The sequence below is a fragment of the Tinamus guttatus genome, unplaced genomic scaffold (genome assembly GCF_059628265.1).
Source record: "Tinamus guttatus ecotype Peru unplaced genomic scaffold, ASM5962826v1 Tinamus_guttatus_pri_ptg000203l, whole genome shotgun sequence".
Classification (NCBI taxonomy): Eukaryota; Metazoa; Chordata; class Aves; order Tinamiformes; family Tinamidae; genus Tinamus; species Tinamus guttatus.
In genome coordinates this window covers 2,010,834-2,027,506 of record NW_028288737.1, presented here as the reverse complement: position 1 = coordinate 2,027,506, position 16,673 = coordinate 2,010,834, and the positions used below count along the sequence as shown (strand labels likewise).

General features: G+C 39.1%; 1 protein-coding gene across 1 annotated transcript in view; it reads left to right on the top strand.

Annotated features, from left to right (window-relative positions):
* Positions 1 to 16,673, top strand: part of PTPRM (protein tyrosine phosphatase receptor type M) — a 423,056-nt gene that overhangs the window by 366,581 nt on the left and 39,802 nt on the right. Inside the window, exons 23-24 of the mRNA XM_088524079.1 lie at positions 4,517 to 4,593; positions 7,436 to 7,472. Coding sequence (XP_088380205.1) covers positions 4,517 to 4,593; positions 7,436 to 7,472 — 114 coding nt within the window. The remainder of the gene's footprint in view (positions 1 to 4,516; positions 4,594 to 7,435; positions 7,473 to 16,673) is intronic.

Here is a 16,673-nt window from a genome sequence, read left to right as displayed (position 1 = left end):
CAAACTTCTTGTTTTGTGAGCATATAGCTCAATACATTGTATTGCTATCATTATTATGTAAGTAAAAATACTGAAGGCATACATAAGAATACCAAATACTTTTATGTTCATTTTTCCTTTGTGAAATTTTGTTTCCTGTCTAAGGCTGTGACAATAGATATGCTGTTTCTGGCAGGGTTTAGCTTTGTCAGTCCCCTCTTTAATGTCATGTTATACGCAGCCTGTCACTTGGACTCCCTTTGGTTGAAGTAAACAGAAGACTAATAGTGCTGTATGACTGAGGTAATGAAGTGACGAGTAGCAAAGGGAAAGCAAGTAAAAGATATTAGATGCACAAATCAATGGCAATTACAAGTAATACTGCAGGCTCACTGAGAGGGCAAATGTTACTGTGATCATTTGGATCCCAATTTGCTTCTAATGTCATCAGTATTTAGCAAAAGGAAAGAGTTGGATGGAGTTGTTATCAATAACTCCCTATTATGGAGCTGTGAAAACACAGAGAATGCAAGTTAAAATTAAAACTCATTATAGTAAAGGGCAATATCTTGAAAGAGAGGCTAAAACAACCCACAGTTTGTCATCTGTTAAATAGATGTATGCAAATGGAGAAGTTAAGTGTATAATTACGTTTTTCTACTGATGAATGTTTGCTTGGCCCAAGAGCTGGTGACTACAGTTTTGGAGGTCCACTTTTGAAAATTTTCATGAAGTAGTTGTTAAAGCAGTGGCTTTCACTGAAAATTATTTGAATAAAATCCACTCTTATGCTCTATTTAAAGAATCAAAAATACTGCAGATGGTTTAGATACCTCCAATTATGGGTACCCGATTATAGTGAGATGTGTATTTTTTCCATGGGAGTTTAATGGATTTTTTTCTGACCGTTTATCCTCTTTATTTAAATTTTCCCCCAGACACTACTGTTACATTATTGCTTGTAGTCATTATTGCTCTCTGAGGGAACCAAAACAATAGCACCAGGCTGCTAGCGTTGCAGGAGCTTGTCAGAATAGCAGCATGCTTTACATTACCCAACTGATGTGCATTTAATTGGCTACAAGCGTGCCCTGCCCCGCTGTATGATGGCAACTACTACTTGTGAGCCTCTATCAATTAGCTCAATCATGGCCACAGTCCAGTCACCCCCAGAAAATGTATTCCTTCTGTATTGAACACAAATGCACTTTTTTTCTGTTTTCTCATTAAGAACTAGGAACAATCTGCATCTGCTGAATGAACTTTTTTCACCTAAGAAAATCATGTGTCTGTCCTAATTGTGTAGGGCTATGCGTGGGGTTTGGTAAAATCTATTGTTCTTTTCCTCAGGAGAGACTGGGGGGGGAAGGCTTATCTATGTATTGTTGCCTAACTCAGCACTGACTAAATAGCATATAGACCACAGCTTTTGCAGGCAGCTCAAGCTTTTAGCTGAGACTTCTGTAAAATGCCAATTTGCAAAGAATTCAGCAAGACAGCCCCCAAGAAAGGCTCACTGCTGCTCAGGTGGCTGCTCCAAGCACATGTTAGTGATCCCAGCCTGCAGACTGATAATATGCATGTTGTATGTAACATGAGGGAAATGAGAATGAAATGTTTACATTCTCTATCTCTTATCAGTACCACAAAGGCAAATAGATTCTAACACAGCTGAAAGGCATAAATGAATAGTGCAAAATTAAATCTGATATTGTAATAGGAGGATATCAAAGCAATGAATTGGACAAGAGTGTATTTAAAAGCTACAAGAAAAGTTGTTAAGAGAAAGGTAAGGTATAAAGTAAAACAAAACAAAACAAAAAGCCTAAAAAACCTGCACAATTAACCTACAGTCTATTTAAAAATAAGCATGTGGATGCATTTGTTTATATGTGTATCTCTTAGGGTAAAATTGGTGTACTGATGTAAGCATGGGAACATTTTTCTGACTGACTAAAGAATTTCTTCAAATTAAGGAATGCTGCCATGCTGCAAGGAGTTAACACATTTTTAAAGTAATCAACGAAGGGAGTTTCTCCACCTCCACTGCAATTTAATAGCATTGAACAGTCCATTGCCTCCAGAATTCCATGAAACTTGGGTGCAAATGCAGCATTAGAAAAGATTCACGTGAGAAGAGAAAAGGACAGAGAGGTCATATGGAGATAGAAGCCTGGACCTATGTATTTAGTTTTGCCAAATCTGAAGGAAAAAAAAATATACAAGGAAAGAATGGAGCGAAGGAAATACTAAAATAGCAGCAGAAATAAAGAAGAGGTAGTGTTATTCATTTGCATGATTCAGTCTAAAGTAAATAACAGGAAGTATATTTTTAGCATTACATTTTTAAATTTGACACTAGGACCATGTTAAGGAAATTTAAGCTTTGGTGGTCCAAATGTGGAACTCATTGGCATTCAAGCCATCAAAGTCAGGATTCATATTTTCCAGAATGCCTGTGCAGGACCAACAAATATAACACGATACCCGTATAAGACTGTCCTTCTGCAGTGGCAGCTGAAGACTAAACAGTATAACCTGGCATGTGTAAAGTGGCATTCAGTGCTTGCTTGTGTTTAGACAACCGAATCCTGCCCTGCGTAACTCAAGAAAGATAACAGTGAAGATCTTTACTAGCATGACTTGTTCTGTTGAGAGTGCTTTTAAGGAAATGATGCATGAAGTCATGGAAACGCAGATGAAGATACACCATGAGTCCAAGCCAGCTTGACTTCTGGAGTCCTTAGACTTCAACAGAAGTTGGATCAGATCCCAAAAGCCTAACAGCAGCAATTGAAGATTAGAAAGTTTCTAATGCTGTATGTTTCTTATGTAAGATGGTTTCTAAGATTTAAGGGCCTGCAATCCTAACCTCTGTTCTGAATAAGCTAACAAAAAGCTTAAATAAGCAGAGAATAGCAGAGCACTTGGGTAAACATAGCTTGATATGGACAGATGATCGTGGTTTATGTAACAGAAGATCACATCTCTATAAAACAGTTAGTCTTGGAAAAGTGAATAAATAGGATGAAAAGGCTGACTTGATCAACATAACTGATTTCAATATATCAGCATCTTTGGAAAAAACTCCTCTTCAAAGGCTGTTAAGTGCAATAGTCACAGGAAACTAGCAAGATATTAGCTGTGGGGAACCCACGGCTGGAATTCTAATTAATTCGGATTTGCTTTTTTGTTTACTACTGTGCCCTTTCTCACTCCCAAGGGAAGGTAATGAGGTTCTGAGATTTATAGTCCTTCAATTTGGAGCATAAAAGAGGATGAAATGAACAGTTTGCCTCTTCTTTTCCTACTCATCCATTCAAAGAGCTCTTGACTTATTCTAAAACAATGTTATTTTAAGAACCACTTGATAAATGACAGTGATGTTGGACATGCTGCCCTCTACTTCCCCCCCTCACAAGGTGGACAACTATTATTCTAATTATGATGAGATCGTACCTTTAAGCCACCTCGTGTTCTTTCCTCACTGTTAAATTTTAGGGGCTGTTAAGTTGAAAATAAATTAGACTTTAAGAGTGTGGGTTGCAAGTTTCAGATGCTCTAATGTGTATTTTCACTAACAACAAAATGTCAGGCACTAAGGCCTCTTAGTCAGCGGCAAGAAAGATTAACTCAGGTAGCAGGCAGCAGTTAATAACAATAATACACAGGTATCTAATTAACAAGAGTAGCTTGTAAATAAAACATCAGTAAAGTGACTATCGACCATGCCTCCGCCCTTGAGATCATACTCTTATATTTCCTTAAAGCATTATTTCTTCAACAACTACTGCAGCATTCTGGAAGAGCCATCATGGTTGGTCACTTCTGAACCCAGAGAAGCATTTTCCAAATTCTCGCAAGAGAAGAAGCCCTACCAGCATCCACAGAGCTTTTATGAGAGGGATCTGGCTGCTACCACCCTTAATCACTGCTGTGCATCCTAAAGCAAGACAGCTGATAGCAACCTAACTCATACCCGGGTGTTTTGAACTGGAATTTGGAAATTAGAGTTGGAAGAGCTTGCTGATATGTAGGATTCCTGGCTACATATAGAGTGCCACAATGCTGCAAAATGCAGGGGCAAGCCCGCTATTTGACTGCTTATTTTTTGTCCTTGTTTTATTTTGCTTTCTCATTTACTGAAAATATAACAACTTTCCTTCAGAAACTGTGCGGTGGGAGTATATTGTGTAGAACCACTCGAGTTTATTTTAAGGACAGGCAGAAACGTTTGCAAATGACCTCATCTTTGACAACTTATTGTTATTTATTTTTTTGACAAAAGGTGTATTATTGAGAAAAAAAGGACATAATTGTGCATTAGATATACTTAAGGCATTCAAACTGAAAACCAGAGGGAATCTGGAAAGACTTATGAATGACTGAAATGACGTGTTTTCATGGACAACAATATAAAGTTGAACTTTAAAGTCCTGAAATTTTAGTTTGGCTCTAACATAATATTTTAATGAAGGATTTGTTACTGCATGTGTCTTTAATTGCTTTTTTCTTCTTTCCAATGTTGCCATTTCAGACGATCATTCTCGAGTGAGACTGCAGCCCATTGAAGGAGAGACAAACTCGGATTACATCAATGGAAATTATATTGATGTGCGTATGCTGATGTAGGCAACATAGTTAACATGGTGTTCAATCAAAGAGGCAGCTTTTATTATTCTCGCATGTTACTCATAATTTGTAACAGATATCACAGCTAAACACCGTTGGAAAGTGCTGTCATAGGAGACTAGGTGTACACTGGCAGCAAAGAAAAGCCTCAAAGTTTTTGCCAGTAAGCCAATGAGAGGAGTCATTTCCTCAAACCACCGCTCGACTGAAGCCTTGCCAGGATCACCGTATGGCTACTTTGCCTGCTGGTGCTTATATGGACCAGCAAAACGTTATTTTCACTTTCTGTCAACAACTTGGCATCATTCCACATTCAAAAGGAAGCTGTTTGCATATTAATGTGACAAAACTCTGTAATGCCTAATGCAGAGATTTGCAATCTCTTGTCATCTCTGCGCTTTTAAGTCGCCTTCAAAGTATATTCTTCAGCTGTTAACCAGTACTTCTAATGCAAGCAAGACATTTCATTAAATATGTAGGCTGTTTAATTATTGAAGATGGCTTCTTTGTTCATTCTGCATCATGTTAACTTAATGTTTTACATTAGAATAAATTCTTTAAGAGACAGAATGTGTTTGGTTGAAAGAATGAACTCAAAAGTAGAATTGAAAATCGTTAGAAAGTCAATACTATCTAAAGCCAGAATAGGAAAAACAAAGTTAATAATTTTTTTATTTACATGGCGTACTAGATGTTAGTACAACTGTTGCTTCATAAGAAGCAGGTCTGCTAAATATTTCTTGTCTTGAAGTGACATCTTCAAAATAATGTGCCACAGTTTTTGGTTCAACTTTAATAAACGGTGTGAGAAAAGAAAGATAATAGATTATTTTCTCAGAATTTTGAGGAAGTAGAGCTGTACAAAAAAGGTAGGTTTATTTCAGGTACAATAATAGTCTGAAAATACTTTCTTCTATTGATGTTCATTAATGTGTTCAACAGCCATTAGGTTAAGCCTAGATTTCTTTTCAGTCCCTTGCTGTCTGAAAAAGTCTCATGTTTACCAAGAGGAAAAAGCACAGGTGGAAATATTTTTATTTAGGAATCTCACGACACTCTGAGGTGAGCAATTTCTATCATAAAAAAGTAGAGAGTTCCTGTTGAAGAGTTAGGTTTGAATTCACTTTCAGACTTCTCTAAGATACAGAAGCATTCAGACTGAATATTTTCATTTTAGGCGCCATCACTGAGCTCTGATTTGGATCTGACTGTAAAATGTTACAAAAAATGAGGAAGGAAAATTTGGAGCATATGGTCTCATTTAAAATGCTTATAAGGTACTTCATAGCAACCATTTTTTGCTTATGGAAAAACAGAAGGATAGAGAGAATTTGGCTCTAAAAGAAACAGGGGGTGAGGAAAAAACTTCACCCTCATTCTTAAGCCTCAGGAGATGGCTTCAGTGCAAAGCATGGAGAGCTGCAGATATCTTCAAAGGACAACACATCCATAAAAAGCAGCATTTTTTGTTTATAATCTGGCTAGTTGGTTTTCCTTTGGAAATGCTTGTTTTTCCACTACAGAAGCAGCTGTGATGTTTCTCTTGCATGGGGTGATTAGTACAGTTTCCTTGTTGTCAGAATAAACATGTTAATATGGGAATGGCACCATCACAAACATGATGAAATTTGCTTGGATAGAAGAGGGAAAGGGCAAGAGTTATGTTATAATTTTTTCCCTTGGGCCTCACTGTGCTGTGTTGCTGAATCATTTAATCCCAGCAGCTAGGGATATTTGATAACTTGCAGGAGGAAAAATGCAGCTATATAGCTATCTAAACAATTCTCAGTTCATAGACTTTCAAATTTTGCTTCGGTGGCACATAATGGAATCAATTCTGTAATTCATGTTACATTTTCTGCATGATTCAAGGTGTCTTCAATTATTTCCAGTCTTTCTTACCCTGCATTGCCTCTTAAAGGGAGTCTCTTATAAGGAGATATAGAGGGTCCCCCTTGTAGGGGGGCTCCCTTATAAAGAAATTGACAGGGTGATCTGCACCTTTAACCACTTGCTTTTGATGACTGGCACTGCAACCTAACCATTACTGAGAAAATAGTATTGGTAGCTGGATTTGTCAGCATCCTGGTGCATCTGGTGGTCTAAACCTTTGGTAACACTCCCATCACATCAGAAAGTCAAATACTGTATAAATGGTATTGTTCCCTCTTGGCTTCCTATTCAATATTGCAAAGAATCCATGGAGTATTAGTCTTTATTGCACAGCTAGCCTGTGATTAAGTTGTTCTTCTCTTTAGAGAAACATAGAATGTCTTATGCTCTTCCTATTTATAGGTGAACAAGAGTATTCTTAGCAAACTATTTACTCATAGAGTTACCATCCCCTTTACTGTTCAGAAATAATTCATAAATCCCAGAGGGCAGAGTGGACTTGCCCCCACTCTTCCCCCAGCCAAACGCAAATCTAGCATTGCTTAGCTGTTAAAGAGGGGATTGGCTTCGCATGCCGCAGCGATAGCTCCGAGGTAAATCTCAGCCTCCATGGGCACCCAATGCCATTAACTGCAAGCACTTGAGAGAATTTCATGCTCTTCATTTTCAGCAGAGCCAACAAGGGACTTAAAGAACGTATTGCCTCTGTCCCCTAATGTGCAAGGCTGTAGCTTAAGCATCTTGCAGAAAATGTATTTGCTTCGCATTCCCTTCTTCTTTCACCCTTCCCCCACTACAAAGCACAACTTTTGCATCTAATAGGATGCCTTTATTGTTGTGATTTTTACTGGAGTCTACTCTAAATGAAATTTCACACATAGTAACATGACCAAGGTACACATTGTTTATAATATTTTCCCATTTATTTTAGGGTTATCATAGACCGAATCACTACATTGCTACGCAAGGTAAGTTTGTTACCTCTCTTTTTTTGGCTATGTGTACCTGAGTGGTTACTTAGATTTCAGTTTATACTCTTTAATAAGCATTTTGCTACAGTTCATATTCTAATTTTCAGGTATGGTTTGTCAGCTGTAATGTTAGATAGCTTTTTGAGTGGAAAAGCAAAATACACTCTTGGTTTAACAGAAGTTACTCCACGTGCATTTGCTTGATTCATTTGGGGCTTTTACAACCTCTTCTTCTGAGGAGAGATGGATTGTTCCTTTAACCTTTAGCTGGTGGTGCTAGTGGGTTTCACTTCCTAGCTGAATCCCAAAATGGAAAGACACACAAGTACATTTGGCATTTTATTTACAATTTATTTATTTTGCTGTGTTACAGTTTGTAATACAGTTGTTTGCTCCAAGATATTACCCAGAAGATCTTTCTGGCAGCTCTGTGGGATACACGAGAGATTGCCATCTGAAGCAACTTTAGATACAGCTTTATCACCCATCACCACTTGCATAGCAAATACCAAGCATGAGGATTTTATTACTTGGATTTTTAAAGCCAAGCATTGGATGCTATAGTGAACTGAAAGTCAAAGTACCAGTATCACCATCAGGCAAAACAATTTCTTTGCTTCACTTTTTCTTTTATACCATGTGAAGAAATATCTAGTCAAGGAGAAGAATAAAAGGAATAGTAACAAATATGTAAAGGGTTTGTGACTGGTCCAGCTGCCATTGCTTGGGCCAAATCTCACCCATTTCTTCTGTGTACGTGTGGATGAGACACGCAGGGCTCCCCCAGTGCAGTGAGTCTGAGATGGACTCTCTGAAAAAAAATTAAATCCATTAAAAACGGGCAGAGAGCTTGCCGCAAATCCAAAATTCATCCAGCTGTGAGTCTGTTGATGGATAATATCTTTAGCAGCTTATTTCTAAGGCTAGGTGAGAAATGGTTTTGTAGCTCCATTTGGGAGGAAAAGCAAAGCACTGGTCTCAAGAGGTTTAGGTTTCCTCTGTGGCTCTGCCCATGACCAAATGAAGAACATGAATGAGTTTCTTCCCCTTTCTTTTTCTAGGCTGTTGCACCTCTGGAACAGGGTTAAAATTCCTCATCTGTGCTTTAAAGTTGTCTGAAATGTACTGATAGATGCTGCTGTGCAAGGGTTGGTGTGTGTTGTCCTCCAGTACGCCGGCCTCCTGGCAAAGCCTTTGCACACTGTTAGCCCTCCTAGAAAGGCACGTCTCAAATGGAGTTGTATAAACACATAAATGCAACACAGCAGTTTAAGCTGCTTGTTTAATTCCCTGAATGTTTACATCACATTAGTCTTTAAATAACTTCTTCTGTTCCTCCCCACCCCAGATTTTATAGCTGCACATGCCTATTGTTCTTTGAAGGGAAATATCACTGCATGAGTCAGTTTTAAATCTCTGAGGAGTTTGTATGATTGATATTAAATTGTCCTGTGTTCTTCTTAAGCTATATTCAACACATCAAGTAATAATGTGCAAATATAATTGTTTGAAGTGAAAAAGTGGCAAATTTAATCAGTTTGTAATAGACTACCAATCTGCTTTTAACAGATCTGGGAGTTGCATGATTGCCTGTTTATTAAAGTATTACCAAGTTGCATACTAACTAGATTTTGACATGTAGATTGGTGTCTTCCACCTTGGAAGACTGAAGACTTCGAGAGATTTATTTTTTAGAACACTTAGCAAATGGAAATTTTTCCAACTAATAATAATAAGAAGAAGGTTTTGTTTCCATTCCAGGATAATCATCCTCATTATTCCAGAATGATCATATTATTCCATTCCAGAATGATACATTAAAAGTGTGCAATTTGGATGAGAAAGTGTTAACATCATTTTTCCTTTGTGTGATAAGCACAGTGTGGCTGGTGGACTGAACTTAGAGCTCATAAAGACTTGGCGATCTGCTGTAATTGGTATCAACAGATGGGATATGCACCTGAGGCACCCTGATAAAAAAGGAATCCCTTAGCACAAGTCAGCACGTTGGGTCCTGGAGAAGCAACAAGCTGGTGCAGTTTAAAGCCCGCTACTTTGTTTCATATATCCCTGTTCCCATGGATATAATTCTTTCAAGTTCTTCCAAATGAGACTATTGAACTCTTGTATGAGCTGTACAATTTGCTGGCAGCTAGCTTGTTTCCAGAAGTTAGGTAATCAATGAGTTTTACACAGCTCCTTTGCTGAGAGCATTGTGTTAAATATCTGTGTGGTGCTTAGTCTCACCCACACTGCTGGATTTTGTTAGTATCAGCTGACAGTTGTTATCTTGCATGTCTCACCCTGGTTACTAAGCAGCAAAAAATGAATCTTTTTTGTTTTTACTTGTTCTCTCTCTTGAATTTCGTGTAAGTAACCGAGCTATGACGTAGCCTCTTGTAGCAAGTCTCTATTAAAGCTTTTGTAATGCTTCTTCCACCACTCTACCAGCAAGTGCAGATTATGACTGACAAATGCATGTTAATATAGCACTAGAGCATGGCTCACTGCCTTTTCCACCGGGGCTGGTTTTCAAGCAAATCAATCAGGTGTTAAACAGCAGATACTCCCATGCAAACAGCATGTCTTTGCATATGAAGTACGTTCATTTGTGCATCTCTGACTTGTGAACACTCCTCATGGGTCAGGTTCACTGATTCCCTTGGTTTGCTGCAGCAGTCAGAGGAACCAGATCTAAGATGTTTTATGCAAGTACTCCAAAGCGTATCTTAATGGCTGCAAAAAGTTCCTCTTGAAAACAGAGCAGCCCTAGATTTAATAAACCCCATGTAGCCTTTCTCCTCTTCTGTGTATATCTAATTGTAAAGCAGATAGATAAAGTGCTTCTTTCTTCACACTGTATGTTGCTGCTTATGGAGACATCAAGTCAAGTTTCAGGCAGGAAGAGTTTCTACATATGAGTTACAAACTTCTGGAAATAAATATTTACAATGGAAGTGTTTACACAGTCTTCACTAGAGCAGCATAAGCCTGCCACTGTAATAACCCCTTTCATTGTCTTTCTCTTTTCTGCAAAATACATGTCTTTCTTCCACACACTACTGTATATGTTGTGTGAACATTTTAATAAGGGTTTTCAGAAACAAAAATACATTTTCTTTCCAAGCGAAAGTTCCCTTTCAGGCATCTGAAGCAAAAGTATTACTTTGAATAATAGTACTCTTAACTTCCTTGGCATGTTTCTTGTTTTTAAGTAGCAGAAAGTTGTCAGAGCTGCAGCAGAGTGGAAGTTGCACACTTATCCTTACAGAGAAACTTTTGCTGCCGTGGTTTTAGCCTTCAGATAAAAATTAACATTTGAAATTATTGGAGAGAGAATTGAAAAGCAGCAGAGCAAGATAGTCCTGCACAATTTTCAGCTTTATACACGTTGTATTTTTTGCACGTTAAAGGGTAGTCAGCCTGATTTCCTGGTGTATGCAGGGTGATTGAATTCCATCTACCTGTGTTAATCTTGGAAATTCAACCATGTTTGATACTATTCTTTACTTCCTAATCATCAAGACATTAAAAAGACAATTGAAGCCATCTGTCTCCAATGAAGGAGATAAAACCGTTCCTAAGCACTGCGTTGAATAGGCAAGACCTTCTGAAACATGTCTTTAACCTATTCAGCAGTAATGATGATGAATGGCAAAAATTACTTTTTTTTTTTTTCCTTCACACATAAATGCATACAGGAATAATATACTCTTTACCTTAGAGAGTGATATCCTTAGGCTGCATTGTGAAGCCACATAGCAACTTCGCCAAAGCTGTATTTATTACTATTTCCCATCAAACACTGATGATAGCATTCCCTACTTTTGAGCAGTTTTCTGAAAATTATCTTCAAATAATCCAGATACTTATTATTCCTACCAAACTTTAAAAAAAAATCTGCTCAACATTTAAGAGGGACAAACATTCCATTCTGTGTTGGCTATGTGTTTTAAAGCTGGTACTTTATTAGTGTTGAGGGAAAAAAAAATCACACAGTACATAGTAAAAGCCATAACTATCAAGAAGTCAGCACCTGTAAATAGTTACCACATTGTGGTGCCTGCAAGTACCATGATTTTGTTCTGCCTTTGCTTACCATAGGAAATTCTAGTGATAACTCTGTGAGCACGGTTTGTTAGAAGACATCATTTTCATGATTTCCATATTTTTCTGTCTTCATATTAATCCACTCCGGGGCAGATTTGCCCATACAGGGAATGAAATGCCCCTTTTGCTCTACTTTCAATGTAGAAGGCTGTAAATGCAGAGCCAGCATAGACATGGTAGGGTAGGGTGGGGCAGGGTAGGGTAGAGTAGGGTAGGGTAGGGTAGGGTAGAGTAGAGTAGAGTAAGGTATGGTATGGGAAGCGGAGAGGAGGGGAGGAGAGGAGAGGAGAGGAGAGGAGAGGAGAGGAGAGGAGAGGAGAGGAGAGGAGAGGAGAGGAGAGGAGAGGAGAGGAGAGGAGAGGAGAGGAGAGGAGAGAGATTTACAATATTTTGCAGTGTGTCACTTCTCCAACTCTTTCTGTGTAGATGGACTGGAACAGGAGAGTCACTGGGATGTTACTGATGGATCTACTACTAGACAAAGCCTCATATATTCTTTCTTAAAATATGGGGGCTACATTTTGCACAAAATTCCTCCCTGCCTTTGATTAATATTTGCTAATAGTTTGAAATTATGAGCAAGTATGAAAATGATACTAAATAATTGCTTAATATTCATTTGCTAATATAAATTTTCCTCATCCCATGCAAGCTGCTCTTTCACCTGCTTCTTAATGAGGTTTGTGAAACATTTCGAAAAACTGATGATTTTTCTATAATCCGTTGTCAAAGCCACAAAGAAAGAAAAAGCAGTCCTCCTGTTCTCTCCCTTGCAGAGAAAGAGGAGGAGGAAGCCAGACATATAGGTCTTCAGAGCATTTATAGATTTCTGTCTCAAAGACTAGGTATTGGTTAGATTCCTCTGTTGTGAGAACAGTCTAGAACAGTTACGAAAGACTTTTCCTACCAGAAATAAGTAGTAAAAGAAATGAGAAACTACACTAAGTGGACAAAACAGTGAATCAAAAGGAAATGCCTCAAGGCTCTGTTACATAAAACTGAAGATTTTGGGAAGAGTGAAATATTTGTCCTAATTTTTAAAACACAACTATAAAATATGTGCTGCAAAGAAATAGCTCATAGTTTTCTGGAAACCCAAGAGTTGAGCAATCTGTCCTCGTGAGGCAGAGACACTTTTAAAAAAGAATATTCTCAAGATGCCATTTCTTGGTATATTTGTTGCCCAGACTCCTAATTATTGAGGCACTTGCCCAAGGAAGATTATGCAAAATCAACCTTGGCAAATGTACATCACATTCTGGGGGGAAGCAAATGATGAGTAGCTGATTTTTGGTCATAGGGCTTCCACCTTTGTTAAAGAGTCAGATGTAAATTGGACTTGGTGGAGAAGGCACACGGGCACTCTTGATGTAGTACTGCTAACATGCCTGTCACAGTGACAGTGATGCCTAATGCTAAGGCAGAAGAAGGAGCAGAGAAATGGAGGTTGCCAGGGTAATCGGACAGCCAAAGGATCTTTTTTTTTTTTTTTTTTTTTTCTGTCAAGTCTATCTAGTTTCCTGCCAGTGTGCAGCAACCTGGAGGAAGCTTGGCAGCAGGTGTGAGAAGACTTCTGATATATTCCTGAAAAACAAGGGCAGGGCACTTTTACAGACAGAATGTTTTTCCGAAACAAGTATGTCCAGAAACAAATAAGGCAGCTTATTTTTGTCTCTTTGCCATATCGAAACCTTGAAATCTGTCATCTTTTGCCTATTCCACATCCTTCTGTGGCAACTAAAGGCTCTCCATATTGATATTGCCGCTAATGCACGTAACAGCCTGAATAATTTTGAACCACTGCCTTGGGGGAAAAAAAAAAAAAAGGCAGATACAGGCTTATTGGATTAGATTTTTGCCTTACATATCTGTATTTTCCCGTGCAAATGTAGACTTTGTGGAGATTCCCTCTGCTGCTACTAAATCTCATTTTGTTGTACATAGGCTCATTTTACTGTTTCTCTGCAAGGCACACATCCAGTCCACATGTTAGAATGCCTTTCCTTTTTTACAGTATACATCATATACTGTGATCCCCTCTGAAATATAACCCCAAGTAGAACAGAAAGAATAATGTTGCCCTTTTCTACTTGAAATGATAGAAATAACCAGTGGCCTCCCTAAAGTAATGATAGACAGTAGTGCTGAGAAAACTTCATTTCATTTCAAATTTCAGTTTTACTGTATTTATCCTGAAGTTACAAAGAAAATTATCCAGTACACTTAGATTTGTTAATATTCTTCACACATATCTTTCTGAATATGTTTGATTCTGAATATTTCTTGACTTTTGGAATAAATAAATAAATACTAGGTTGACAGAAGAAGAAATTAATGCACCAACATTCTAAAGGTTTATTTCAAAAAGCGCATTGTGAGTGATTTATCTTACTCATGAGGTACCTGTGAGGACAATGAATTATGACAGATTTGGATTCACTAGCATTTTTACTTACGCTTTAATGTAGACTGAATTATCTTATTTTTTCACCTGGCTAAAGTGTTCATCCTAATGCATTTAAACGTGCAGTACAATTTTCAAAAATACGGCATCTGAATATCTTACTCACAAATATGGGCAGCATTCCTTCACAGAAAGGTCCATGGGGAAAGATACAAGTAGTCAAAATGAACTCATATTTTTAAGCAGAAAAATAGTGATGATTTTATTACATCCTGATGCTTATGACTGACTCAACACAAAAATAGAAGAAATGGAAAAGACTAATTAGGCCCTTTCATTCATTCCCCAAGGAACCTTCCACGGAGGGGAAAATGATCTTAAAATTCTCATCCATTGTCAAAGATGATTAAATATTGCAAATTTAGGGTTGTGATAAATGGGGCCGAGTCTAGTTGGAGACCTGTGGCCAGCAGTGTCCCTCAGGGCCAGCGGTGTCCCTACTGGGTCCAGTGCCCAATTCAACTTGTTCATCAGTGACTTGGACGAGGTGACAAAGTGCATCCACAGCAAGTTTGCGGATGATACCAAACTGGGAGGAGTGGCCGACACTCCCGAGGGCTGCACTGCCATTCAGAGAGACCTAGACAGGTTGGAGAGTTGGGCAGAGAGGAATCTCATGAGGTTCAACAAGGACAAGTGCAGGGTCCTGCACCTGGGGAGGGATAACCTCAGGCACCAGGACAGACTAGGGGTTGACCTATTGGAAAGCAGCTCTGTGGAGAGGGATTTGGGAGTCCTGGTTGACAACAGGTTAACTGTGAGTCAGCAATGTGCCCCCATGTCCAAGGCCAATGGATCCTGGCCTGCATCAGGAGGAGCGTTGCCAACAGGGCGAGGTAGGGGATCCTGCCCCTCTGCTCAGCTCTGGTGAGGCCGCAACTGGAGTATTGGGTGCAGTTCTGGGCTCCCCAGTGTAAGAGGGGCGGGGAACTTCTAGAGAGGGTCCATCTGAGAGCGACAAAGATGATTAAGGGACTGCAGCATCTATCTTAGGAGGAAAGACTAAGTGAGCTGGGCCTGTTTAGCCTGGAGAAAAGAAGGCTGAGAGGGGATCTGATCAATATGTACAAATACCTGAGGGGAGAATGTAAAGAGGATGGGGCCAGCCTCTTCTCCGTGGTGGCCAGTGACAGGACAAGGGGTAACAGGTGTAAGTTGAAACCCAGGAAGTTCCACCTCCATATGAGGAAGAACTTCTTTCTTGTGAGGGTGACAGAGCACTGGGAGAGGCTGCCCAGAGAGGTTGTGGAGGCAGTGTTATCTACAACATAAATCTCTTATCGGATTGTCTTCCCAAGCTCAGATGGGCCATTTAGTATGAGTGATTAATAAGTATTCTTATTGCTGTGTTACAAATTAGTCTTATTAAGAAAAATACACAAATAGGAAACTAAAATACCTTTCTCATCAGCAAACATTGCTTTAGCAAAGCTGCAACTTTTTGCTGGGCTCTACTTCAGCAAGGATAGTGTTGCAGATCAAGGTGCAGGCTCGAAGCTCCTGGATTCATCCACTGTTCAGAGCTTTGACCTCAGGTTGGAAGCCAAAACCTCCTGTTTCTATTGGATCTGTTTCAGTTTGGACAGGAATGTCAGCTCCCCACATAAGTCTTCTGCTGTTTTCCTGCCTTCGTTATCCTGACATGCTGGACTTGAAGTGTTAAGGAGGTAAATGTCTGTAGGGCTCACTCAGCAAGAGGGAGCATGTGGCCAAGGAGACCATCCTTTGTAGCTAGCGCGTTCTGCTGGCACAAACCAGACCAAGGCCTGCTGTTAAAATTTTTCAGAGATCTTGCTTTGTAAGAGGAAACAAATGAAAAATGAAAAGCCTTTCCTGCAAGCCTAGGAAAAGTACTTATTTGAGCTCTGCGATGTAGGGATGTAGGATCCCAGATTCAGGCACAAGTATCCCGCATAACCCTGGCCAGGGTTATCCCACATAACCTATGAGAGTCCTACATGGTCTTTTGCTGTTACTGCCATGCGGGATCTGGATGGTCCATTTTGAGAAAAACATTAAGGAGAGGGACAAACCAGTCAGTATCCCTGCTCTACAGGACATGTGTTTTATGAAGGAAGAGTTCTTCAATTGTGCTAGATGAACTGCATTAAAAAGGAGTTAAATTTTCTCTCAGTTCAGATCAGAAAAAGCAGCTTCCTTGCATGGCCTAGTAACACATAGGTGGCCAGTCGTGCTATGTACACAGCTTTTGTGCCTTTTGCATTCAGCTCTGCCTACTCTCAGACTAGCCTTGGAAAGAGCTGGAGCATTTCTGTTGCCGGCATTTCCTCTGTTCCCAATCTGCAGTGCCTCTATGAGTAGTCAGAAGGTGTTATGGGAACGTGCTATTTATTCTTTGGAAAATCGTATGACATTTTCATTTTATTTTGTTGATACAGAACAAACTAAGCTAGTATTGGAAATTCTGCCGTGGAGAAATGTCAATCAATAAGTGTGTAACACTTTATTAGATGGAAAGTTAGCTGGTAGCATTAGCAGTGGTGTTATAAAAATGTCTTAAATAGCACCTGTCAAGACTGCACAAATAAAGTCTGGTCTCAGATTTAACGCTATATTTTAAGTGCAACTCTGGCTTGTTTCTGAACATTGTGGAAATACAAATG